Source organism: Clarias gariepinus, chromosome 1 (genome assembly GCF_024256425.1).
Source record: "Clarias gariepinus isolate MV-2021 ecotype Netherlands chromosome 1, CGAR_prim_01v2, whole genome shotgun sequence".
NCBI lineage: Eukaryota > Metazoa > Chordata > Actinopteri > Siluriformes > Clariidae > Clarias > Clarias gariepinus.
The window spans coordinates 20,537,423-20,565,174 of NC_071100.1; the positions used below are offsets into that span (position 1 = coordinate 20,537,423).

At 39.5% G+C, this 27,752-nt stretch overlaps 1 protein-coding gene across 1 annotated transcript; it reads left to right on the plus strand.

The window, feature by feature from the left end:
* The first annotated feature begins 2,000 nt into the window (after positions 1 to 2,000).
* On the plus strand, positions 2,001 to 27,752 carry actn3b (actinin alpha 3b). Its single transcript, XM_053500133.1, has 21 exons — positions 2,001 to 2,357; positions 15,443 to 15,557; positions 16,686 to 16,805; positions 17,283 to 17,369; positions 17,888 to 17,975; positions 18,198 to 18,276; positions 18,415 to 18,496; positions 20,076 to 20,161; positions 20,301 to 20,393; positions 20,641 to 20,871; positions 20,975 to 21,122; positions 21,210 to 21,360; positions 21,711 to 21,819; positions 22,726 to 22,866; positions 23,465 to 23,647; positions 24,611 to 24,745; positions 25,699 to 25,878; positions 25,975 to 26,121; positions 26,420 to 26,485; positions 26,573 to 26,731; positions 26,960 to 27,752. Exons 1-21 carry the CDS (start codon positions 2,226 to 2,228, stop codon positions 27,116 to 27,118), a joined length of 2,691 nt encoding a protein of 896 aa, XP_053356108.1. The 5' UTR covers positions 2,001 to 2,225; the 3' UTR covers positions 27,119 to 27,752.

A 27,752-nucleotide genomic window follows, 5' to 3' on the forward strand; every position in this document is an offset into this window, starting at 1 on the left:
TGGTCTTTAAACAGCAAAGGATAAAAAATTTAATTTCACCACCTGGTTGTCGAGAATTTAAAACTAAAACACTACATGAGTGAAACACCAATTTTGTGGACACCTGAGCAACACCCTGTACACAAAGCAAGCTTCATGGAGACATGGTTTACAAGGGTGGTGTAGACGATCTCAATTGTCCTGCACTGAGGCCTGATCTCAACTTCATGCAGAACCTTTTTAATGATCAGAACTCGCCCCAACATCAATTAATATTCTTGTGACTCAATGAGCACGAAACTAAACTCTACACACATCCTGTTACTGAGTGAAGAAACCTCCCAAACAATTTCGTAATGGGAACAGGGTGTGATGGTCAGGTGTATAAAAATCATTGACCGTACAGTGTATGTATTCAAATTAGTTCTGTGAATTAATTTATTAAGTCAATTGTAACAACACCAGACATCCCTGTTTCACAGCTATAGGATCTTAATTTCAATCCTTTTCAAACAGGATACAGTTTCTTTTAAAGCACACTAAATTAATTGGCTTCTCTAAATTGTTGTTCTTCTTGTTGGCTTCGCTAAATTTATGATAAATTGTGTCTTGTATTTTCGCCTTGTGCTCAGTTTACCACCACAACCGTGACCAATGAAATAATAATAATAATCATTATTTTTATTATTATTACCAACTATCATTCATTTATTATTTCATTCTCTATATCTCTTATCCTGTTAAGGGTTGTGGGACACCTGGAGCCTATCCCATGAGGCGCTGGGCTCGAGGCGGGGTAAAACCTGGACAGGGTGCTAAAAAATTGCAGGGCACACACACACACACACACACACACACACTCATTCACACACTACATTGACGTAGACAATTTGGAAACGCAAACTAGGAATGCCTAATCTGCATTTCTTTGGACTGTAGGAGGAAAAGTATGGGGAGAACATGCAAACTCTATTATTAATATTATTATTATTATTATTATTATTCATGCATTCATTTATTCATGTATATCACTTATCCTGTTCAGGGTCACAGGAAGTCAGTTTCCAGGAATCTTATGGCACGATTCAGGGTACACCATGGACAGGGTGATAATTTACCCTAAGGCACACACTGTGGGGAATTTGGCAATGCCCGTTATCCAGCACAGGGTACACACACATACAATCACACACTGTGTGGAATTTGGGAACGCAAATTGGGCTAATCTGCATTTCTTTGAAGGAAGTGGTGGCTCAGTGTGTTAAGGATCTAAGTTACTGATTGAAAAGTTGGCAGTTTGAGGCCCAGCTCCGCTAGGTTGTCGCTGTTGGGCCCTTGAGCAAGGCCCTTAACCCTGTCTACTCCAGGGGCGCCGTAAAAAAATGGCCGACCCTGCGCTCTGACCCCGGCCTACAAACAAAGCTAAAATATTTGAAGAATTAATAATTTCCCTGTGCAGTAATGTATATTCATAAATTCATAAATAAAAGCTGAACTTAACTTTGGACTGTAGGAACATGCAAACTATTATTATTATTATTATTATTATTATTATTAAACAGTCATCATGTATTGACCTTACAGTAAGCTGTGTCTACAAACCAGTGCAGTTTAAAGTGAATAAGCTGAAGTTTCAGTCACACTAGGAGGTTACTAATGGTGAAACAGTATGTGCTGTGTGAAGCCAGGTGGTTCTGGTTACACCTCCTGTAACAGCAGCTCTGGAGTCAGTGACTCCACACTTTTTTTCTCCACACAGTGTACGCGCGTTACGCTCGTATCTGTTGAGACACTGATCTCAGAACAGTGCCTTAACCGGCTCTCGGCTTCTGGCCATTCCAAAGGGCAACAGGTGTCCTCCGGTGGGCGTGGCCGCTTCCTTTGGGAGTGTCCGGGCGTCTGTTTATCCATCGTTAAATTGCGCACGTGCTGATAGGCGGATTAGTGGTTAGCCCCGCCCACGCGACCATTCGGGGCGCTGAAGTCGCGGCGCGCTGGTACTTAATGCGGCGCGGTCACGTGTGGTGCTCTTGACCAGGACAGGAGCACTGGACAGACGGTGTCCCGCATCTCCACTCACACAGCAACGGACAAAAGTGGAGTCTGGCCCTCGCCTCCTCGGTCTCAGTCCTGACACACACACACACACACTGTGATCTGACGGAAAGTTAAGAAAGTGTGTTTTTTCTTTGTTTTAAAAATTAAAAAGTGGTTAATAGAAGGATCTAGAGGGAATCCCTTTGAAGATGACGGCTGTCGAGACGCAAGTGCAGTACAACACCACGTACACGGTGACCACGGAAGATTACATGATTCAGGAGGAGGACTGGGACAGGGACCTGCTGCTCGACCCTGCCTGGGAGAAACAGCAGAGGAAGGTAGGTCTCCAAACAACAACAACAACAACTTAATAAACAAACAGCAAGAAAGAGTCAGTCAGAATGCACATGCATATAAGTAATAAAGCAGGGATTCTACACGTACAGGAGTGTAAATCAGCTCAGGGAGGTATGTTTGGCACACAGCTGTTCACTTCAGTCCCCAGACTATAAATGACTCACCAGCTGATTCGATTCTTTTGATTCACCAATTACTGTACAAATAGATTCATTAAGTATTTAGTCATCCATCTGCCCTGACTCCTTTTCCTTGTATTGCTTACAGCTTGTGTCCTCTTAACCCTCACTCTTATGGATTAACATTCAAATATAGATTATATGCATTATTATCCAAAGGCTGAAACAAAACAGCAGTGAAATCTTGTAATCTTGTTTGGAAAATGCCATAAATGTACATGTTAAACATTTCCCACTTTAAGTCCATTATGTTGATTTTTATAAATTACACGTTTTGTGCTTAGAAATAATAATAATAATAAAAAAGTTCACTTGTTTGCTTAAAAATACCCTAAAGTTTCCAGTTCAAAAAACGTATTTTTACTTTAGAGGCTACAAATCCCAACGCACAAGCTGAGTCAAAATAGAGCAAATTAAAATCCATTTTTTTTTTTTTTTTTTGCATCACAATTTATTTCATAGGAATCGATTCTCACTGCATCGATTCTTTCTTAGAGTTGTCTTGGCATGTGGCCTCCACCCTCACCCTACACCTCATGAACTGCGTGACTAAATATATCCGACCCTCCAGAACATATATTAATACACACCCATTAAAAGCCTTTCCCAGGTCAATACTGCGCACAGATGTATGTTTATATTTTTCTACACAAGGTGATGTAATGAAACGTGTTGAAACCCCTTAAAAATGAAACAAAACTGAAAACGTCATCTGAACCCCAAGGATAATATTGATGTTGACAAATAATGAGTGATGTGGTTATTATTTATTTATAATAATCAGCTAATGAGAAATGAAGCTATAGTTCATTTAACTGAACTGAATGTAGAGCCGAAGCTGTTGTGATCTGGCTAGGTGGTCTTTGTGGGACGCACTGTCGAGTTTGACAGGAGCCGTTTAACTGAGTGTCACAGATGCCGCTGAGTGACATCAGCATGATGTGAACTGCACAGACCGCAGGTTTATGGCATCAGGTGGTGCACAAGTTTGTTTCTTCCAGAAATAGAAATGGGTGGAATTTATTACCTGGTCAAAATGCATGCACATTTATATGTTTATATGTTTATATATGTTGCATATATACACTGTATATATGCATGCGTATATGTTTATATAGACAACTTTTAGCCAAGGAAACCTTCTAAAACTTTTCACTGTGTGTGTTCAGACAAGAGGCAAAAACAATGAAGTGTATTATTGTCAACCTGTATTGGCAATTATTTCTAATGTATCCAATTGAAAGACACCTTTCACACAATTGATGTATTTTTGTCCATAACATCTAGAAACGCAAAAGTGAAAACTGGAATGGATGAGCCTCTACTTTTTGCTTCAATGGATCAAAAGTTTGGAATTTGCTGCAATTTATCAAAAGGTCAGGGGGTAAGACCTTACCAAACCATTTGTTCTCAGCTTATCCATCCTCCATTTGCTTCTTTAGCAATCCCATTCATAGATTTAATGATTTATTGTCACATAACAGCAAATCCAAATAGTCCGAATAAAACTTTGCATTCATTTCTTACAGTTAAGTGACATCATCAAATTGATCGATGACTCAAAGACAACAATAATAATGTTTCTGAATGGTTTCTGATAAACCATCTGTCAAACACACACACACACAAACACACGCTCACACACACCTAACTCTAAATAGGGTAACAGAGGTGAAAGATCTCGACAGCTGGCCGTTCTCAGAAAGAGAGAGAGAGAGAGAGAGAGAGAGAGTGGGAGGCTTGGAGAAGTCCAAGGCTTCATTACACTCTACGAATAAACACGTCCTAAAAATAATCTCAAACCTTACGCCTGTTCCTCCTTCGTCCTCTCCATCCTCAAGCTTGTCGTTCACTCTCTGTCGGATCTTTCTCAGCAGGCCAGAATGACCTGACGGGTGTCACTATTAATTCTGTTATATGAACGATGACATACAGAGGGATTTAAACATAACGTGTAACAGCTGGTTACGGTTCTCTGGTAAGAAATTAGCTACATTAGCGTGTCCTGATGGCCTGTAAAGTCTCCCCCTCCCTCCCTCCCTCTCAGCCTCTCGCCGCCTTCGTCTCGGAGCAGAGATTCCCAGCACGCTCTTAGCTATGTGGAGAGCGGCTTCAGGAGCTGATATCATGATATGAATATAGAAAGGGCATCATTTTGTGGTGAAATGAATATGAAAGGGGGGCTTTTGCACCTGTTCTTGCTCCTTACCAACACATTTCAGCACAACACACACAACCACACACACAACCACACACACACAGTGTAAGGGAGGTTCCTAAGACAAGATTTTCGTCCAAAGAGCTATGTAACTAATTTGATTTTGGTCATGATGAAACATTTTGATGAGATTTGTTAGGGTTTCCTGTGAACTCCGGTATCCTTGTATTCGATTCCTCATCTGTATGCTGTGATCATCTGACCAGTCACAGTGCTCTCAGACCAATCTTTTTTGCTTTGCTTCCCGATTAATTTAGGATTAAAGCTCACTAGATAGGGAAGGCTGGACTTATAATAGCCATGATTGCACATGATTTGCACATGCATTTGTGACTAATTCTGATTCACACATAAATACAGGTTTACATTACAGCGCTGCGTGAAAGGGAAAAAAAATCCCCAATTTGCTCAAACAGTTGTATAATCCAAGACGATGATTTTATCCCTGATTATTTTCTTCTTCATCTGCGAAGACTCCACAAGCTGTAGAAAATAGCCGTGCCTTTTCCCAGCACAGGCCTGCTGTTCACTTGTAAATTTTGGGCTCCGGTTCTCCAGTCCAGGCCTTTAAATAGCCGCAGATTGTCAGTATCTCTAACAGCACAGACGTGCACTGTGAATGGGACTGTGAAGGATTAAGTAAAGATCCTTGTTCTGGATCTGTAATGTCTGTTAATGTATTGGAGTGCTGCCATGTCAAACAATAGCATTCGGAAAGATGATAAGTCAGTGACTTTCTGAAAAGTGTGTTTGAATCAATGTGTTTGATTGCCTGACTGATCTGAAGCATTAATGAGGAGCTGATGTGCCAAAGGTTAGAGGTTTCTGCATTACAGAAATATACAATACACAGTCATACATGAAACGTTTTCATTCCTTTATAATCTAATTTAAGGCCCTAATTATAAACATGAACTGGAAGTCCCTTGTTTTACGCTATAAATATCCAGAATAGCCCAGACTGAGCTCCTTATTAGCCTGTATAGACGTGTATTCACAAGGGAATGGATTCATTTAGTCGGAGCGGAGATCAGTGCCAGTCTGTGCCGCAGGAACGTTAACATGCAGGTTCCTGCCTGAGTAAGAGTTGGAGTATTTACACAGATTTTTGCTATGTGTACAGCGTGCAGTTAAAGGGCTGTGATTTCACATAAGGACTTAACAGGCATAAATATTGGTTTAAGAAGTGTGTGTGTGTGTTTGCATGCATGAAATCAGATAATCATGACATGTCATTCACTAGATCAGGTTGTTGCCATATATACTGTACATGTAGGAACAGAGCAAATATATAAAACATTCCTTTATGTTTATAAAGGAAAATATTTATATTCGAAACATATATATATATATATATATATATATATATATATATTATATGTTTCGAATATAAATATTTTACAAGAAAATATTTATATTCGAAACATATATATATATATATATATATATATATATATATATATATATTATATGTTTCGAATATAAATATTTTATTGTTTATATATATATATATATATATATATATATATATATAATATTTATATTTAAAACACCCAACCTGCATATATTTATTAAAACTGATTTAATTTCTGTAATAATTTCCTTTTAATACACTTTTAAAGACTTTTAAATAAAAAATCATAAAAAACCCAGTTCTTATATTTTATCAATTATATTAACTTAACAATTACATTAATAATATTCTACACAAAACATTCAATATTATTTTAAAAGATTATTTATCGATCACTTTTTTTCTTTTATTGATTGATTTGCTCGATATCTTGTAACTACCATTGTTGGAGTGTTCAATTCTTCTTCATATTTTAGTTTATGAAAGGGATGACCTTGTGACACGTCCACGTCCGTATGTTTGATCAGTGAGCTGTAATGTCACACAGGAGCACACTCATACAGAATCCACGCTGCATATCAGTTTCACTTCTGTCATAGCAGTATACAGCATATCACTGCTGCTATTTTCCACCTCTCTCACAGCGTTATACGATATTGTGCCTCTGCTCTGTTCCCCTCTCTCATCAAGTGGGCTTGATACCTTTGGGGGTGGGATTTGGGGGGGGGGGGGGGTGGGGGGGTTCATCTCTGGAGCCTTTACCTAATGCCAAGATCATTTCTGCACCTTTTTTTTATACTTAAGTGGATTTTCATGCAAGGTCAAGCAGTCTGTATCTCTGTATACTGTATTTATATTTACAGTATATCGACTATATTTATGATCATTGCACATGATGATAACCATGTCCATGTGATTTATTCTTATGTCTTTGGATAGTTTGGTGGTTTTTGTTTAGAATAAAGCTTGTTTTTAGGTTTTTGTCAAGGTCTTGCACACTGCAGGTTGAGAAGATTAAAAAGTTCCCTCAGTCAATACCAACATCACAGAGGATGTGAGGATCATCATGCTTGATGTGTGAAACCCAGCCTAGTTCTCAATGTGTCTGTTTATCTCTTATGTCCATGTCTGCTGACGCTAATTTGTTTAAAGCAGTATTGACATGTTACCAATGTGGTCCTGACATCATCATCATGCATCTCTGATACTTTGATACTCTGAAGTGGATTAAGAGAGCGAAAGAAAGTGAGAGAGAGAGAGAGAGAGACATTGGAAAAAACTGAGACAGAAAGAGAGACGTCAGCTCAAATATCAGTTACTATTCCAGAAGTCGTGGCCTTGTAGGGCAGCTGCTATAAACTACAGCGGAGTGCACTGAGGCCTCTGGAAGGCTTAGGTGTGTGTCACTTTTTTATGTTGTAAGCGAGTGTGGTCATGAATTTCCACCCACATTTTGTGTTTTTGCAGTTTGGCTTAAGGTGGGCTTTAAGTTTTAACATAACTTTGAGGACATGTGATAATATGATTTTTGCATTGTAGTCATCAATGGTCATCTCAGACATTGGCCAGCTTAAGGTCTTCTATTCCTGGGAAAATATGCAACTGTATATTAATATCCTGGAAATATAAGACTTTATTTGATATAAATTTAATCTACAGTCAAAGCAGCTTCATGGAAAAACATTAATGTCTTAATTCAATACTTCAGTGTAAAAAAGTCAGACTCATAAAATTAACACTTTATTGGATTTCATTGAGATTATTTATAAAATCTATATTATAGAATATAATTTTGCATTATAGAATTGAGATGTTTTATTGTTTCTGCTTATTATCATAAAAGTTAATGGTTTCAATTGAGTAAACATGTAAAACAAACATTTTATTCAAGGTATATAATATTACATTATAGTTATAAATAATGAAGTGTGCATATAAACTTTATCAGATGCTGATGGAGATTGTCTCCCAAATCTCATGGAGGTTACTGTGAAGTCCCCTCCCAACTTATCCCACCACACTTTTAAGTTGTGGAATGTGATCATTACCTTGCTCTCGCATCTGACTAAGCTGTGGCAACAAGGGCGAAATCACATATAAATTTTCCTAATACATTTACATTATGACTTTTGGTCAACGCCCTTATCCAGAGTGACTTTTATTTTTATCTCACTATACTGTACATCTGAAGGTCAAGGGCCTTGCTCAAGTGCCCAACAGTGGCAAATTGGTGGTTGTGGGGTTTGAACCTGGGACCTTCCAAACGGTAGTCCTGTTATGCCTTAACCATTGAGCAACCTCTGACCCCATAATAAGTTATGCCACAATGCTGAGATATCACAGATATAAGACATTCAAAACTACCAAATAAGTAAGGATAATGGATGCTGGAGACCAGTAACTGGTCTACACTGATAAGGCCCCAATCAACCCTGTCAGTGATTGTAGTGGTCTGTAATGTTCTACACAAAGCAAGAGAAGATGGAGGAGCTACAATAGGGGGAGCAATCTACACCACAAAACAAAAGATGAGCAGGAATCAATGCCCCTGGTGGAGCGGTGAAGTAAAGCGACATTTTCAGCCAGATAGGAAGGACACGACTTTCTCTGCAGCACCGGGTGATACAATGACATCAAAGCCAAGCCATGCATCATATTTGTTGGGGTGAAGCCCTGAGATAGAGGGATGTCCTTGGTGGCGCCAGATGCCAAAGTGACATCAGAGGTGGGGCAGGGAGGCGGGTGATGCATAAGGCAATATTACAAATAAAATAGTGTCTTTAGCAGGGCAGGGTGTAGGGAAAAAGATCTCCTCACCACAGGCATGTGTGATCACTTGTGTGACTTCCTTGTTGGCCACTGGCAGGAGTTTGGCTGAGGAGCTGTCTTGCTGGTGTCTATACTTGGCTGACTCACGCTCACAAGTACACTGACTACAGCCAAAAACAAAAAGAGGGAAAAGAAAGCTGTGGAGGGGAACTCTGCCAAAAGTTGTTTGTGGTGGGCTCGGAGTTGACTTATCCGCCACTGGTCCTCCTGACTCAGGAATAGATACCGCTACACCTTCTCCCAGACTTAGTTAAGGAGAAGATGGTCTGCTGCATCTTTTTTGACTTCTCTTGTGGATTAAAGACACAGAGGATGCAGGTGCAAACTCTTAGACTCTTGTCTATTTTAGCTTTATGTGTGACTCAAACAACAACAACAACCAAAGTACCACAGAGACTGGAAACTAGAACCTTATCCTAGAACTCAGAGCTAATTCTAGAAATAACTAACAAAAAATATAGACATACTGAAATCCCAGACCTTTAATAGACAAACCGATTAGAAAATACCAGGTACATGTTCTTAAGGACTCACGGTAAGGTCCTGATATGTGATATAATATTTTACTCATATTGCCCACACATTTAGGATTTTGGTTCCCATGATTTATTATTATTATTATTATTATTATTATAAAAAAATATTCTGTTCAAAAAGCCTTATCTAATATATATGACAGACTGTATATGTAGATATGATGAATTTTGATACACAGGAGGCTCCATCACACTTAACTGTCCTTTGCTGTGCTTTGTGTGGAGTGTTTTACCCCTGATAGAGAGAGAGAGAGACCTTTCAGGTTTCCATGGTAACCTTTCTCTTCACCGGGACACTCATTCTCTTGAGCATCGGATTGGCTCGTCTGGGGTCACATGACTGGAGTGGGAGACGTCATTAGGCATCAGTGAATCCCTGCCAGGGTTTAAACTGAATCTATCTGATCATCTACAGTGTGGAGCGGTGTAATGATTAGTGTTGTAAAGAAAATAAGTTCCTGTTTGCCTGTTCATGTTAGAGGAGTGATGACCTCTAACATGAAATACACTAATTATAGGCCAATTTGTTTTAATGTCCTTGTTATAATATGCAGATGGAATATTCTTGACAACTGCCTGAAACTTACTCTGCGATTAAGACAGAGACACTAAAGACATTTCTCCTTCCTGTTTTGTAAAAAAGGGTGTTGTATTGCAATAGAGTGGTTCTTAAGAAACCTACAGTGTTCCACAAGCTGCTCTTACTCAAGCGTTTAACTCGATATTCGAAAGATTTTATTCAGAGACACTCACTAAACTACACGCTGTGAAACGCCATCAAATCCTGCAGGAATATTTGGCAGCTATTACGTGATGGATAACACACTAAATTTACATTGCATAAGAACTAGATCAAATTAGGTATGAACTAAAAATGTGCAAATTCACACCTAAATAAGGAGGCTTTCAGAATTGAAGGAATCCGAACAACAGTGGAAAAATAGGTGAGATGTGTTGTGCTAGATATGATGTGAAGCAGTGAGTCATCAGGTCCTTACAGCAGGAATGAAAGGATGTACTGTCACTTACTGTATATTCCAGAAACACTGGTCTTGCTTCCAGTGTGACCATTTGTTGGATGTTAATACAGCACATCAGTCCTATTGCGCAACTAAATATGCCTTTACATATAGAGTAACATATTTACTTGGGTGCTGATAAACTTTTCGGTTTTTATTCTCTTCATCATCAAATTATTGCATCTGCTTTGTGCTGGCTGGTTGGAATCGCTTTCTCACTGAAAAAAATTAAAATAGAGCCTTACTAGATTTTTACTCCCACCTGAGAGGTGTTTTTACATTAATGACCTGGTTACACTTGACCCCAGAATCTGGTTCATTTTGATCAGTGTGAACGCTCAGGAACCAGCGCAAGCACACAGCTGTGAGCTGATAAAGTAGCAGAAGACACTAGACAATGTTGCTCTTGAATTTATTTTTTCCAGAATATCAATAATATTAGGCATAGCATGAAGCTCGCCTTCCGTGTTCTCATCTTCAATTTGTGTTTAATTGTATATCACAAACCAACTAGGTACATACTGCCACCTGCTGTATTGGAGAGTAAAAACGCACAAGTGTACCTGAGAATGGAGGCATATAATAATTTGAACGCTGACAAGTGGGGGAGTGGGGAGGAGGGAGCAATCATTCCTGAGTAAGCTTTCTACATTCTCACCTGCACCAAAGAGAAAAACACACTTTAGTTAGTTTGTTTGTTTTCAGACTAAACACCAAAGGAAGTACGTAATGCAAAGATTTTTTTAAAAGTGACTAACTAATGTCTCTAATCACTAATAGACTGGTAGGTATGCTCCATTAATATCCCATAAAGCACTAAAGGTAAACATTTGTACCTATCGGGTAAAATTCAAATAGCAAAGAGGTAATTCTCATAAAATGTAACGTCTCAGGTGTACTATTTATGTTTAGTTGTTAATCCACACTAATGTAGTTATTATTTAAATAAGGATCCATATAATATCCACCAGCCTGTTTTTGCTACATATACTCACCATATGAGGCATAATTATAATGGAATATTGTTCTAGTACAGCTTATGCATTATTTCTACCCCATCTTATTTGGGTAGCACATTGGCTTTGAGGGTTGAGGATTAGAAACTCGCCTCCGGGTTTGTGTGTGTGTGTGTGTGTGTGTGTGTGTGTGTGTGGAGTTTAATGTTCTCCGTGTGCTTGGCGGATTTCCTTCAGGTACACTCTGTGTACTCGGCAGTCCAAAGACTTGTGCGTAGGCAGAGAAGCATTTTCAAATGGTGTGTGTGTGGGCTTCCATAGGTTGGGGTCCTCAGCAATGTCGTAACTACTGTACCCCTTAGAGCAGTTACTGATGGCGTAAAGTCATTATAACCACTTATAGTTTAAATAAATAAATGATTTTACTTGAGTTTTACATTGTAAGTGAAATATTTATATAAGATTACACATGTACCTCTCCTCTATTGAATGAGGAAATGTTACAAACTATTTCAGTTAAATGTTAATCGGGGAAAGCGGCAGCTTTGAGACTGAAGGAACTTTCACATTAGCATCATGACAATTTGTAATCCATCAGCTGTTATTAAATAGGTGTGAGCTCAGAACAGAGTGAACTCACAGGGAAACAATTCACAGCGTTCCAACCTGATGAAAGCTATTAATATAATGTGTGTATGTGTGTGTCAGCAAAACACAGAAGCCGTTGAGGTTCAGTAAGGTAAGAATATCCCCACAGAGGAGTGTAACACACTGAGGGATACCTGACTGTGTGTGTGTGTGAGAGACAGAAAGAAAGAAAGTGATAGATGTCATCAGTAACTAATGTGTGTGCCTATGACAATGACCTCATAGCTAATTTGCTAATTCTGTCTTCGCTACCTAACTAGTATATGTTATGGGTCAGATTTCAGTTTATAATGGGATTACATTCCACTGCATGTCTACACCTTGCTGACTTCATCTTAAGTATAAGGATTATATTCGGATAAAAAAAATTTTAACTTGGGAAAACCTTGTACAAACAAGAAAGACAATAATTAGAAAACATTCAGGATGTAGGAGACCACGAGTCTTGTTTACAAAAAAAACTTGTGGTTATCTTGTAATTGCATCAGGATACAGTATAAATGCATGCCATATGAAGTGATCAGGAGTAAATATACAATTGCCGGCCACTTTATTAGATGCATCTGATCATCTGCAATTATAAATATACACTGTATATACTTGTAAATATATAACTTGTAAATATATAACTGTAAATATTTATTCAGCCAATCACATGGCAGAAAATCTGTGCATTTAATAATGTAGACACAGTCAAGATGATCTGCTGAAGTTCGTCAGAAAGATGAAGAAAAGTGATTGAAGTGATCATGGCATGGTTCTTGGTGCCAGACGCACAACCATGTCTAGGGTTTACAAAGAATAATCTTAAATAGAGAAAATATCCAGTAAGCTTCAGTTCTCCGGGAGAAAATGCCTTGCTAATGCCAGAGGTCAGAAAAGATTGGCCAGACTTATTCCAACTGATAGAATTGAAAACAGAAATAGAAAGCTGATAGACTCAAATAACTTAAATAACATTTTGTTACAACTAAAGTCTGTTGAAGAACATCTCTGACCACACAACATGCTGCACCTTTAAGCATATGGACTACAGCAGCAGAAGACCACACCCGGTGCCACACCTGTCAGCTGAGAACAGGAAACTGAAACTAGAATTTGCATGTGCTCACCAAAATCAGGCAAAACAAGATTTGAAAAAAATGTTGGCTGATCTCGATTTCTGCTGTGACATTCAGATGAAATGGATGAAAACATGAGATGGATGAAAACATGTAATCATCCTGGCTTGTCTGACTGGTGGCGGTGGTCTAATGGTGTGGGTGATATTTTGTTGGCCCACTTTAGGAACTTGGTACCAACTGAGCATCATTTAAATGCCGCAGCCTACCTGAGAATCGTTACTGACTGTGTCCGTCCCTTTATGACCACAAAACAACACGCCATATTATAAAGCTAAAATCATCTCAAAGAAAATCCAGTACTAGCAAGGTGTACCTAATAAAGTGATGAAGATAGCGTATGCATATATAAATACAGTATGTACAGTATGCTGTTTAATAAACCCATGCTGGTCAAATGTTGTTCACACTGTATGCTCGCTCAGCATGAGCCCTAATTCATCCTACACTAATCTTCTAAGTTGCTTTGGATTAATACTTCTGGCAAATAATAAATGTAAATATTTGATCTAATCTCAGACTCTGTCGCTCATACACTCATAAACACGCGCACTCACACAGCATGGTGCTTCCAGCTAAGTAAATAGCTAAGTAAACACAGATCGCGGTTGTCTCACAGGGGCGAGTTTTAACATTGTGCTTTATGTGTAGGAGAGAAATAGAGAGATGATGGACAGCATCAGGAGGGAGGAGGAGGAGGAGGAGGAAATAGGACAATATTGTCCAAAAATAAGCAGGGCTGTGATGTCAGTACTGCAACCTCACGCTCATCCATCTTACACACAAATGATAAATAAATATATAAAGAATGATATTTTTTATAATATGTGTTAGCCACTTATGTCAATGTTAAATGAGAAATTTGATGGTTATGGAGGTCTCTTTGTGGAGCCTTGCTGCCCCTAGTGGTCACAATCAGTACTACCATTAAAGACGTGGTGAGAGAGGGTGAAGCAAGCATGTGGGCAATCGGAGGTGGGGGGCATAAATATCTGGACAGGGCATTCTCTCCCGGCTGATTGTAGATGACCTCATTTTTAAAGATCGGGTGGGAGAGGCTAGCCAAACAGCAGGTGGGGGTGAATGACTGCAAGTAGCAGCTGCACACACACACACACACACACACACACACACAGATCTCTCTCTCTCTCTCTCTCTCTCTCTCTCTCTCTCTCTCTTTCTCTCTCTATCACGCTATCATACATGAGAAGATCAGATTTAATTAGAAGCATTTATCTCATTTTGAGTTTAAGACGCGCTGCCTCAGTTTATATAAATCTCTCTCTCTCTCTCTCTCTCTCTCTCTCTGCCATTCTGGGATCTTGCCCTCTCAGCTGTCTCTCTGGTGTCCTGTATCTCCCCGATTTAGACTCCTTCACCCCTCCTCCATTCCTACTGCTTCCCCTTTTCACAGTTCCATCTCTTCACAGATCTCCTGTTCATCCTTCCTTTTAAACGATCTCCTTATCGAAGAAGATTTGTTCTCCTTCTGTATCGTTTCACCTGCTTTTTCATCCATCCTTCCCTTTTTTGTAGCTCCCTCTCATTCCCCTATGTCTCCCTTTTTCTTTTGTAAATGCCAGCATGATCGCTGCAACCCATATTTAGCCTGAGAGTGGCCTCACACCGCTCCGGCATCTCCTCTCTTACCTCTTTCATCTCACTCTCTTTTTCTTTTCAAACCTTAACAGTCTATTCACTGCTTTTCTCTCTCTCTCTCTCTTTCTCTCTCTCTCTCTCTCTCACACACACACAAAAGCACACACAGAGCACTGATACATCATCTACTCCTACACTTGACTTTTTCCAACTTGCTTTAATGCTCTTTCATAACAATCACTCAGCGCACAGACACGAACACAAACTCAGTTTTAGCGCGGCACCGCCGCTGTGCCCTGAACACCCACACGGTTGGATTGAGGTTCAGAGGAAACTCGCTCGCTGAAAGCAGACACGCAGTCGCAGACGTGGGCTCGGCTCTGTAATAACACCCTGCGTTCCCGCGTGACGCATTCCCAGCCCCGCGAGCCGAAGTAATTTCAGTCAGGATTGGTTAAATGAAACTAAACCTCTGATTCATTATCCTGAAAATAGCACTAATTTCAGAAAGGGGTGTTCATTTTAGTTTATACCTGTCACTCAAATCTCTTTTACATTTTCTCTCTCTCTTTCTTTCTTTCTTTCTTTCTTTCTGTGTGTGTGTCAGACCTTCACAGCCTGGTGTAACTCTCACCTGCGGAAAGCTGGCACTCAGATCGAGAATATCGAAGAGGACTTCAGAAATGGCCTCAAGCTCATGCTGCTGCTCGAGGTCATCTCAGGTATCCGTGCTGACACGACTGCACGTCCGAAATAGCACCCAGATCCTCCAAAAAACAGCAGTTAATAATAAATCGCTAATAAATCTCGGAAATGAACTGTAGAAACTCTGAATAGGCAGCAGTGAATAATGAAAACAGGACTCTGAGACAGAAAAGGTCAAGTCTCAGAGTGTTGATGAAGATATTTTTATTCACACCCAGTATGTCCGAACTAAAACTGTCGACCCGCACTAACCGAACGGAACAAGTTTTAAAAGCAAACTCTATTATTTATAACTAATATTCACCTGCTAGGAGATTCATGCTAATCAGGCATTTTAGATCAAAATTCATTACTGCAGTGCCAAGAGCAGTCGAACTAGATTTTTACAGATTTATTCACAACTCCTAAAGCAGGGCTTCTCAGAGACTCCAAAAGGGTATTTAATTAGTTACATAGATATAACTAGCCTTTTCGACTGCATTTTAATTTATATACTGCATTCAAACTTTAATAACTTTTCAGCTTGGATGGAATTTATCCTGTCTGTGGCACCAAAACACAACAAATTATTATTACATGTATTACATGATGTTAAAGCTGCAAAACACCTACAATTCCCTGCTATATAATGATTTTTTTTAGTTCATAGAATTAAGTGTCCAAAAAAACCAACCTGTTGCATTCATCATGAGTTCTAGAAACTTAATACTTAATAAAATTATGCTAAAACATTCTTTCCTCTTAAATATTCTTCTTTTTTTAAGTAGAAGTTCTCATGAGAATGTATAGAATTCCCACGCATGCTTCTGATAAAATGAACACTGTAAGTCGACTTTCTGAACTACAGATATAAGCGAAAAACAGGGCCAGCTCTGCTCAAATTTAAACGTTTTTAAAACACTTTTTAATAGGAGTAGGCTTTTTTAGAGATTATATATAAAACAGTAACAATTACTTTCTTCACTAATTACATCAGCATTTGCTGTCTATAATTAGTGATTTCACGTAATTGAATCAAACTTTCAGTGCTGCATTACGGACAGAAATCAATATACTATTATCGTTTTTGTTTGTGTGTATTGTGGATGAATGATGTCTTTGTGTTTTGGTTGATGGTTGGTAATAAGCGTTAATCTGATCACCAGGTGAAAGATTGCCCAAACCCGACAAGGGCAAGATGCGGTTCCACAAAATCGCCAACGTGAACAAGGCTCTGGACTTCATCTGCAGCAAAGGAGTCAAACTGGTATCTATTGGAGCTGAAGGTAAAGACCTGTGTGTGAATGAGCTCGTAATGTAGAGTACTGTGCAAAAGTCATGTGTTGCCTCCAAAGATCCAGACTTATTTTTTTCAAATATATACCGTAGTTTGAGGACTAGTTCTCTAGGCTTCCTGAAGGACTTTTGTCAAGATTTTGTGCTCTGGTGATTAGTATAGTGGTGATTCTGAACGCTGAGTGGTTGGAACAGACGAGAGGGGAAATGAGGTTGCTGCTGAGGTTGTTACATAAACAACCAGTATCAGGCACTAATACATTCATTAGGCACTTTCTAATCGCAGACTGTCAAAGTATAACATTCGTTCCAATTCCTTTAATCTAACCTATATCATGTAATCTTATCTAATATGAAGAATAAAGGGTCAAGATGATTGGCATTGTTTTCTGCTATTGTGGGTTTTTTGTTTTAACTCCGGGTCTCTCTCTTTCTCTCTCTCTTTCTCTCTCTCTCTCTCTGTGCAGAGATTGTTGATGGTAATGTGAAAATGACTTTGGGAATGATCTGGACCATCATCCTCCGTTTTGCTATCCAGGACATCTCAGTGGAAGGTACACACACATACACACGTTTAGGCTGTCAATTATAACTCATAATCTGCAAAACCGTCCTTGTTCAAATAATTTTATATGCACTATTGTTCAAAAGCAATTGAATGAAAGACAGAGTTCATGCTATGTACAGTACATGTAATTACCCAGCGATTATCCAGCTATTGTCTCCTCACCACAGAGCAAGCGTTTGTATGGTAATAATGGAGTTGTGTTACAGAAAGCTCTGTAGATTTAATATTGGACTTGAATCCAGCAAGAAATTAGTTTTCAGAGGAAAGTGTAATTCTGCCCACGTGGATGATGAACATCATACTGAAGGAAGTGTGTAGGAACTGTGAATGTTATCATTCTGCCTGAAGGATTGTGTGTGCATATTTGTAGGTGGCATAAACATTTCTTTTTGTAATTACTTCCAGTGTTGAGGATCATTCTGCCGTTCCCAGTACACACATCGCTTTATGTCGCAGATAAATGACAAAAAGTGTGACTTGTGTGTTTGTGTGTTACTCCTGTAGAGACCTCTGCTAAAGAGGGCCTGTTGCTGTGGTGCCAGAGGAAGACTGCCCCCTACAGGAACGTTAATGTACAGAACTTCCACATCAGGTGGGTCTCAGATAATGACTCAGACCCTCAGAATGACGTCATGTCGGGGTTAATTTTGATCTGCCTCTATTTCCTATACTCCTTCCCTTTCCCAGCTGCAGCTTACCTGATGTACTGTGCCAGCTTTCTTACTGTATGACTTATTTTCCTCATCTTTCTCTTTTTCTTTCCTCTGCTGGTTCTCTCTCCATCCCTCTCCCTCTCCCTGTGGTGGCCGTTCAGCTGGAAGGATGGCCTCGCTCTGTGCGCCCTCATCCACAGGCACAGACCTGACCTGATCGACTACTCCAAACTGAGAAAGGTGTTTTCCCTTTTCCTTCCTTCTAAGTCTCTCTTTTCCATTTCTTCTTCTTCTTCTTTTGTGCAGCTTTGCTTGTTGCGGGTTTGTGTAAGTACAGTGTTTAAGCCGATCTTTTCTTTTTGTGTTCTATTTGAAAAGGACGACCCCATTGGAAACTTGAACACAGCGTTCGAGGTGGCTGAGAAATTCTTGGACATCCCCAAAATGTTGGACGCTGAAGGTAAGGATGCAGGATTGAGACGCAGCCAGCATTTAAAACATGACAGGAGAACATTAGACTGATTATATGGAACACTTACGTGGCATACGTTTCTGATGATAGACTGACGGATGATAATTATTTTTCTTATTTAAACAAGTTAATAATACATTCATAACATAATAAGTGTATCATTAACTTATGCAATATAATTCCATCAATTGTATCGCAAACAAAAAATCAAATAAATGACATGGCCGTGTGCTGAAAGAAATGACTCAAAGGTTACGGCGCATTGTTTTGCCTGGCTTTACAGTATAATAAAGGCTCTGTGTGAGATGATGCCAGTAAAGTCATGGTCAAATACTCCAGCAGAATATACAATATCATTTTAATCAATGTTCAATGTGATAAAAGTTTGTTTAAGTTGGCCCTGAGATGCAATGATAGAATTATTTAAATGTGCTTTGTTGCAGCAGTAAGGTTCCAAAAATTTTCAGCCATTGCCACGACATCTGTGGTTTGATAAGCATAACTCTAATGTCTAACATTATATTAGCATCAAAATAATGTTTTCTAACCTGGTAAGAATATCATAACATCATTCTAACATAGTTCTAACATCAAAATAATGTTCTAACATGATACAAATGTCATAACATCATTCTTACTTTTTACTAACACCAAAAGTAAGTAAGTCCCCTACATATGAACGGGTCCCGTTCCAGTTTGTAAGTCCGATTTGTTTGCAAATCTAAACATTGTTCAGGCACTAGGATACTAACACAATTGGCTCTACACAGTTTATTACAGTACAGTGTTCTTTAGAATTGTGCTGATGGTTGAACGATTAATGTTTAAAGAATGAGCAATAACTGCCTTTTTTCACCTCGCTCCATTCTCTCAATTATTTTTACTTTCGTCTCCATCGTTATTTCTTGGCACTTCTTAGCAGTACGAGCTTAATCGCTGCTGCTCTTGTACTTGCTTCCGGACATCCTGGGCCTGTACTGCACTTGCAGAAGATGCACGCAGCATGTACGCTGGTCATGTGATCTAACTTCTGCAATTTAACATGCGTGAACGCATGTTTGTATCTTTGAAAGTTCGTAACTCGAATGTTTGTATGAAGGGGACTTGCATATCATGACATCGTTCTAACATTGTACTAACATCAAAATAACGTGGCTTGAGTACTGTACAAATGTCATAATGTTACTTTAACAGGATACTAGGGGCAAAATAGCGTCTTTTTAACATTGTACTAGTGGCTTAAACTTGCATGCAGATCCTGACAACCATTTCCTGTGAATAGAGTGTGCCCAAAAGAAAGAAAGAAAGAAAGAAACAAACAGAATTTCTAAGGTTAAGCAAAACGTCCCAAACTCAGTAAATCCATGGGATTTATTTAATTAAGTTCAGATTTAATTGCATTGCTCTTTTAAGGTCAGAATGCAGCTTCGTAACTTTTGTAACTTTTCTGCATACTAAAGCTTTCTGTCTGCACGCCTTTTACTTCAGCTGTTTTACTTCCGAAAATCCTTGTGCCTCATACAAGGTGCCGCTTTTCACAGTTTGCTGTAATTGTCTTCTCTATCAGATATTGTGAACACTCCTAAGCCTGATGAGAAAGCCATCATGACCTACGTATCCTGCTTCTATCACGCCTTCGCCGGGGCTGAGCAGGTACGAAATGAACAGCTTGAACTCTAGAGACAGAGAAGACACTAAGACCTGCCACTCGGTTCAACACCTTCCTAAATTACTTTCTTTTTAATCTAAGATCTGTCTTTTTTCCTGTCCTTCTCTCCTTCTCTCTCTGTAGGCTGAAACTGCCGCTAACAGGATTTGTAAAGTTCTGGCAGTGAACCAGGAGAATGAGAGGCTGATGGAGGAGTATGAGAAACTGGCCAGTGAGGTGAGATAATGATCATAGTTTACACAAGCATCTCAATTAACGAACGATATTCAGTGGCGAGGACATGCCAGCTTTCATCTGCATCACTGGAACAGTTTATCGAAGATGCAAGACTTCAAATTAAAGCTCATTAAAGCTTACAGTTTGTCTAGTCACTTTTTTTGCATGTCATTAGTTGCTTTTATTTGTTTTTTTTTATCCACCTTGAGTACAAGAGTATTTCTCCTTCTCTCCTTCCGTGCTGTAGTTGTTGGAGTGGATCCGCAGGACGATCCCATGGCTGGAAAACCGTGTTGCGGAGCAGACCATGCGTGCCATGCAGCAAAAGCTGGAGGACTTCAGAGATTACCGCCGTGTGCACAAGCCACCACGCGTGCAGGAAAAATGCCAGCTGGAAATCAACTTCAACACCCTGCAGACCAAACTGAGGCTCAGCAACAGACCCGCCTTCATGCCCTCTGAAGGAAAGATGGTTTCGGTATGTTTAGGATTACGGAACAGATTTTTTAAAATACATTTTAATTAAAAACATTAGTGTGCATTAAGTATAGTGTTTAAGAGCGTGTATGTGTTTATTACAGGACATTGCGAATGCATGGAAAGGCTTAGAGCAGGTTGAGAAGGGCTACGAGGAATGGCTGCTGACCGAGATCCGCCGTCTGGAGAGACTGGACCACCTGGCTGAGAAGTTCAAGCAGAAGTGCAATCTGCATGAGTCCTGGACCGCAGGTAGACACGCGCCGGGTTTGATATTTACGTTTAAATTCATAAACATCACAAAATAACCGACAACCTTCCATTTGACCTCCGTTATAGGAAAGGAAGAACTGCTGTCTCAGAAGGACTACGAATCTGCATCTCTGATGGAGATCAGGGCTCTTATGAGGAAGCACGAGGCGTTCGAGAGTGACCTCGCCGCCCACCAGGACAGAGTGGAGCAGATCGCCGCTATCGCCCAGGAGCTCAAGTGAGAGCGAGGGAAAGATTGTTGAGGGGGTGGGAGGAAGGCAAGGAGAAGTGAAAGAGCATGACTCAGTGTTTTCTTTTTATATTTTATTCAAAATGAAATGAAAAAGATGTTCTAACAAGCTGACATTTAAGGATGGTAGATATTGAACATGGCTTTCATGCTTGTATTCAGTTGAAATCAACTCGCATGTCATTATACAGTAAATGCAGTATAAAAAGAGAGTGTATTAAAATGCTTATTATTGTGTCAGGTCAGTCGCAGATGAACATTTATCATGCGTAATCAGAGGGTCAAAGTTTTTTTTTATTCTTAGCTCATTCGCGAATGTCTTTTGCTGGTGTGTTCAGTGAACTGGATTATCACGATGCCGCCACTGTGAACGCTCGCTGCCAGGCCATCTGTGACCAGTGGGACAACTTGGGCACTCTGACCCAGAAGAGGAGAGATGCTCTGGAGGTACATAAACATACAAACGCACACAAAACCAAGGTTGTGAAAATACATTTATTTATTAACTACTATTTACCACCGTGGATAATTTTTTCTAAATTCAGTTTTTGTTTTACGGTTTTAATGTTTACTGGGTTTGGACTCGAGCTTGTTAAATGGTATGCCGTACCCATGTCACCTGCAACTTATTTGCCACATTCAGTAAAACCTATTAGTCTAACTTAAACCTATGAAATGATATACTATATAGAAATTACAATTTGTATAACATCTGGTATAAATTACACAAAGCAGAAGAGCAGTCAAGCTATAGAAAATACTCCTAATGAAATAATGCTGAACAAGCAGTACATTTCTCATGTATACCTTTTTGATTAATAATAAAATCACATAATTTTACAGCATTGTTTCTGATTGTTTATAATGTGCAGATTTTTTGCAGTATTTTAAATTACTAATGCATTAATTATAATTCATTACAGTATGTTATCCTAACGACTCATTTACAGGGACTTAATAAATAAAGATTCGTAAATGTTGATATGGAGACATTTATTTAACATTTACAGAAGAAATCTCCAGTGTCAGAGATGTCTTCTGTAAATGAGAAACTTTCTGCCTAGTTTCAAAGCTGAGGAGTTTGTTCTTTCCGGCTTCTTATAATATGACAAGTCTTATAACAATCAGAAAATGAGAGAAAAAAATAGAGATCTGGGAGGTAAAAACCAACTAGCTGCTATAACATAGTACATCTATTACAGTATAAAGTACGGTGCATATATACATGTACTGTATACAATAGCTGCTATAATGTACTGTATGTATGACAAAGTGCATTACCATAAATAATAACTTTGGGCTCAATGCCTGAAAATGTAATACCTAGCGAGCTGTTTCTCCCTCCCCCTGCAGCGTGTGGAGAAATTGTGGGAAACTATTGACCAGCTGTACTTGGAATTTGCCAAGAGGGCAGCACCATTTAACAACTGGATGGATGGAGCCATGGAGGATCTGCAGGACATGTTCATCGTACACAGCATCGAGGAGATCCAGGTAGTCATGCTTTGTAATTATGTCATGATTAATAATTTTTCTCCCTCTCCAACTCTATGCCTTTAGATGAAACTAGTGCTGCAAAATTAATAAAACTGCACATGTTCAATTGCACTGATCACTACAATATGGATCAGTGCAATTATTTAACTGGAAAAGGCTGCAATGTACAACAATAATTTATTTAAAGTAAGGAATTTATGTAGGCGTTGTCAATAATTAAAATATTAAGTTATAAAATATTACAGAAAAACTATACTATTATAGTTTTTGAGGTGCTAAATAAATGTTGGCAAACATCATCTCTGTGTAATTATTTGCTGTTAGTCCAGAGAAATATGATGGTACATAGTATGTATCAGCCTCAAGTGAAAAACCATAAACCATAAGGGTTCACCTTTAAGCCAGAGGGGAATGGAGGTGACTGGCTTTCTTGGCTTTCTTTTCACTATTATACAATATGTACATAGCCAATATGAGATCTAGAGCAAACCATGGATGAACCTAGAGCAGTTAACCGTCAAATGCACCAAGAGATCGATTATGTCATGTATATTAAGCTCACTGGGTGTTCTTTTTCTTCTCTGCTCTTCATCAGAGTCTGATCACAGCTCATGACCAGTTTAAGGCCACTCTCCCAGAGGCAGACAAGGAGCGTGTGGCCATCATGGGTATCATGAATGAGATCATGAAGATCGCTCAGACCTACGGTATCAAACTGTCTGGCATCAATCCATACACCAACCTCAGCCCTCAGGACGTCACCAACAAGTGGGAGACTGTGAGTTAAACACTGAACATTCCGAAAGTACCATCTTGTTCCAGAATTTGTAGGTTACTTTTGCCTTCTCTGGAGACAATAGCAAAGTCAGCTGCTATTATATTCATAGCATTGAGGAATAAAACCTATTTAGTGGACATTTTGCAATAATATGATGAATCTCTTATATATAAGATGAGTTTGACTTCTTATGATACAGCCAACCAATGGTGGATAGTCTAGAAGATGAAAATGCCGGTGTTGTCTGTCTGTGTAGTACTACTCTCTCATAGGTGGGTTATGGGTCAATTTTCTCTATCTGGCAATAATATACATATAAGCAAATATGGTACAACTTGCTTCTCTTAGTGACACAGGTTATAAAAAGCAGCATTATATTGTTCAGGGACAGGTGGCAACTCTCCCTGTCAATCATCAGAATATTAGCCATGACCTGTGAGCTTATGTATGCAGAAGAGTGCAGCCAGCAGTTTAGTCAGAGTGGGTTCAGGTGGCATGAGCAGCAGGCTGAAAAGATATTGGCTTGAGAGGAAGCATGTCAGGTTCACCCTAGCCGGCTACTGCTCAAAATGCTAGGAGAGGAATCCATAAAACGAGTCAGATTTTCTGAGAAGTATTATTCTATAGAAGAACAGGAAGTTTATTTTTAAAGCATTTGCCATGACCTACATTTTTAATCTGATCTGCAAAAAAAAAAAAATTTAAGTAGACTTTAAAAAGGCTTGAGGCATGCAGACATTCATCCATGCTGGATGGTATAACAAGCCGAGCAAAAAAAAACAAACATTGCAGATCATCTGTTGTGAATCCTGATCCCTCAACCAAATGGACAGCACCGTATGGGACAGGCATATGCTACAGATTAAGTCTTTATACTGTAACGTGTCTCTAGATAAGATAAAGACATTTCTTTACAGAATTGTGTTAATTCGTGGTCATGGTGTATGTGTGTCGCTCCTGTAGGTGAAGCAGCTGGTGCCGCTCAGAGACCAGATGCTCCAGGAGGAAGTTGCCAGACAGCAGGCCAATGAGAGGCTGAGGCGGCAGTTTGCTGCCCAGGCCAACATCATCGGACCCTGGATTCAAACCAAGATGGAGGTACATTCCTGAAGACTTTATCTCATATTTTCACAGTATTCCTATTTTATTAAAGATAATATAAGCTGTTCACATTACAGATGGCATTTACTTGTTCCTCTGCATCAGCAAGATGAGCACAAGGTTTTAGAGCAATAAAAAAATATTTTTTTTTATGTTTTACTGAGAGAAAATAGAGACGTGTGTTAGTTTGGTTAGCTGAGGTTTTTGAGCTGTGTCATAGTGTTTGAAAGAAATATGGACACGGGACCTGATAAGCCAGTGTGTTGTAAACAGCTCAGTGTGTCAGGAAACCCTGTTTACAGTTTAGTTGGTTGTCTAGATTTGTTTTGTAAGCTAATTCTCTCCAGCTAGCTAATTTATTGCAAACCAGAATGCAACAAGGATGCTAACATTGGCCACTTGATGACCGCATCCCTCTGGTGGCCCAGGAAGGTACTGCAGCTGGGCTACAAAAGATGGTTTACAATAAATAAATAAATAAATAAATAAAAATAAATAGTAAAATTTAAATGTACAGATTCTTTAAAAAAATATTTTCAATTTTTTTATTAAGTGTAAAATTACTATAAATATGAAAATTAAGGATTAATTATTAAAATTTAATAAAATAAAACCATGGGTTTTAAATAATGTGCTGTTTTTTTTTTTACTGAAATTATAAATGCACAGTAGTAAATAGCATTGAACAAGCACTTGTTCTGGATAACATTGCATTTATTTAAGAAAACGCAAGTTACTTTCTTTACCTACTGAAAACCAGACAGTGAAAAAAGAGGTGTTGTGCAGTAGTTGATAGCAATCGTATTCATGGAAAAACCTGTTCTTTTTTAAAAGCAAAGTGTGTGGCATGGGAAAACATTTGCTTATCCAGGTGCGGTTGGGCAAGGAAAACTGGCCTTAAGTTAGTCTGATTAAATTACTTGATTTTGCATATGTGCGTGTGTGTTTAGGAGATCGGCCACGTGTCTGTGGACATTGCCGGCTCTCTGGAGGAACAGATGAACAACCTGAAGAATTACGAGCAGAATATTATTAATTACAAATCCAACATCGACAAACTGGAGGGAGATCACCAGCTTATCCAGGAGGCGCTCATCTTCGATAACAAGCACACCAACTACACCATGGAGGTGCATGTCATTTTATTTTGTGGGAATCTTGCAAAAAGATGTATACCGTATATATATGTACTTCTATCTCTCTCCCTTACCTGTCTGTGTCTGCAGCATATTCGTGTGGGCTGGGAGCAGCTCCTCACCACCATCGCCCGCACCATTAACGAGGTTGAGAACCAGATCCTGACCCGTGATGCCAAGGGCATCAGCCAGGAGCAGCTCAATGAGTTCAGAGCCTCCTTCAACCACTTTGACAGGGTGAGAGCGAGAGAGCGAGAGAGAGATATGGGTGACAAGAAGAGTGATTGGAAAAGATAACAAATGCAATGGAGTCATATTTCCTTTACTGTTTATATATATATATATAAAATATCTTCTGCCACAGACGTCAATTATTAATAACATGACTACAATTGATTATTACCTTCATAACAAGTGATTTCTAATGAGAATTAGACTAGTAGTTAAGTGATTAAATTTACCCTGACAGCTCCTATGTGTATATGCGTCCGTTGTATGCAGTGTCTATAATTATCACATCTCTGTTCTTCATCAGAAGAGAAATGGCATGATGGATCCCGACGATTTCCGCGCCTGTCTGATCTCCATGGGCTACGATCTGGTAAGTTCATATGTCGAAAGTTAGATTTACACTCACACACACATCCGCACATATACATTTTTAACCTCGCCTGTTCCCGTGGGACAGGGTGAAGTGGAGTTTGCACGCATCATGACTCTGGTGGACCCCAACAACACGGGCGTGGTCACCTTCCAGGCTTTCATCGACTTCATGACCCGCGAGACAGCCGAGACGGACACAGCCGAACAAGTGATGGCCTCCTTCAAGATCCTGGCTTCCGACAAGGTGAGCGAGTCCAACAAAACGCAAGATGGCTGGCATGCAGTTTGATATTGAAATATTTCTGAGATGATTGCACTTCATTAATATTGTTATATGATAAGGAAGCACATGGTAGTGAGTTTTGTGAGTGCATGTATCAGAGCAATAACACATCATGTAAAGAGTATTTCACTCATTTTAGTGCAACTCTCTAAATCATCCCTCCTCTCTCTCTCTCTCTCTTCTCTTTAGGCCTACATTACGGTGGATGAGTTGCGCAGGGAGCTTCCCCCAGAGCAGGCCGAGTACTGCATCAGCCGCATGACCAAGTACATCGGGCCAGACGTCCCTACAGGCGCTCTCGACTACATCTCCTTCTCCAGTGCCCTCTATGGCGAGAGCGACTTATAAATGTCCCTCTTTTCTTCTCTTCTGTCATATATGTCATTTTCTCTCTCTCTTTCTCTCTCCCTCTCTCTCTCTCTCTCATTTTACTTCTGTCCTTACCCTCTTGTCACTCTTTCTCGCCCTAAATTCATGTTCTAAGAAAGAGATATCAAACCCCCTCACCTCCTTAACCCCCTCCCTTTCAATTTTATGTCCCCTGTGTGCATAAAGATTTATTTCTCTCCTTTTCCCCCACCCGTGTCTCTCTTGCTCATAAGGGGAACACGCGGAGCAGAATCACCAGCTCTAATGTAACGCCTACAGTCTTAATATTTTCTCCACGATACACTGTACGTGTGCATTCACGACTGGAGATTTTACTATGTGTACCCTCCTCTCCTTTTCTGTCTCTCTCTCTCTCTCTCTCTGTCTTCCTCCTCAACTCATTTACGTGTGTGAGCTGTGAGCCTCCTCCCACGCCACCCCCCCCGAGCCCCAGAGCCCCGAGCTGACGGAAGAACGCAGGAGGACGCTTCGGTCTTCTGGAATTGCACACTTAATGTCTGATCAGTTTCAGATTCTGAATGAAAAATTCTTGATCACCGTAAATACAATCCAAATGAAGCAATAAAGTCATGTGACTTCAACAAATCTTTAA

Bases quoted from the DNA above. Each gene is read 5' to 3' on its own strand.
- actn3b (XM_053500133.1), top strand. From the start codon at position 2,226: ATGACGGCTGTCGAGACGCAAGTGCAGTACAACACCACGTACACGGTG. The intron at 16,806-17,282 runs GTAAAGACCTGT...CTCTCTGTGCAG, and splicing joins GGTATCTATTGGAGCTGAAG to AGATTGTTGATGGTAATGTG. The intron at 26,732-26,959 runs GTGAGCGAGTCC...TCTTCTCTTTAG, and splicing joins AGATCCTGGCTTCCGACAAG to GCCTACATTACGGTGGATGA.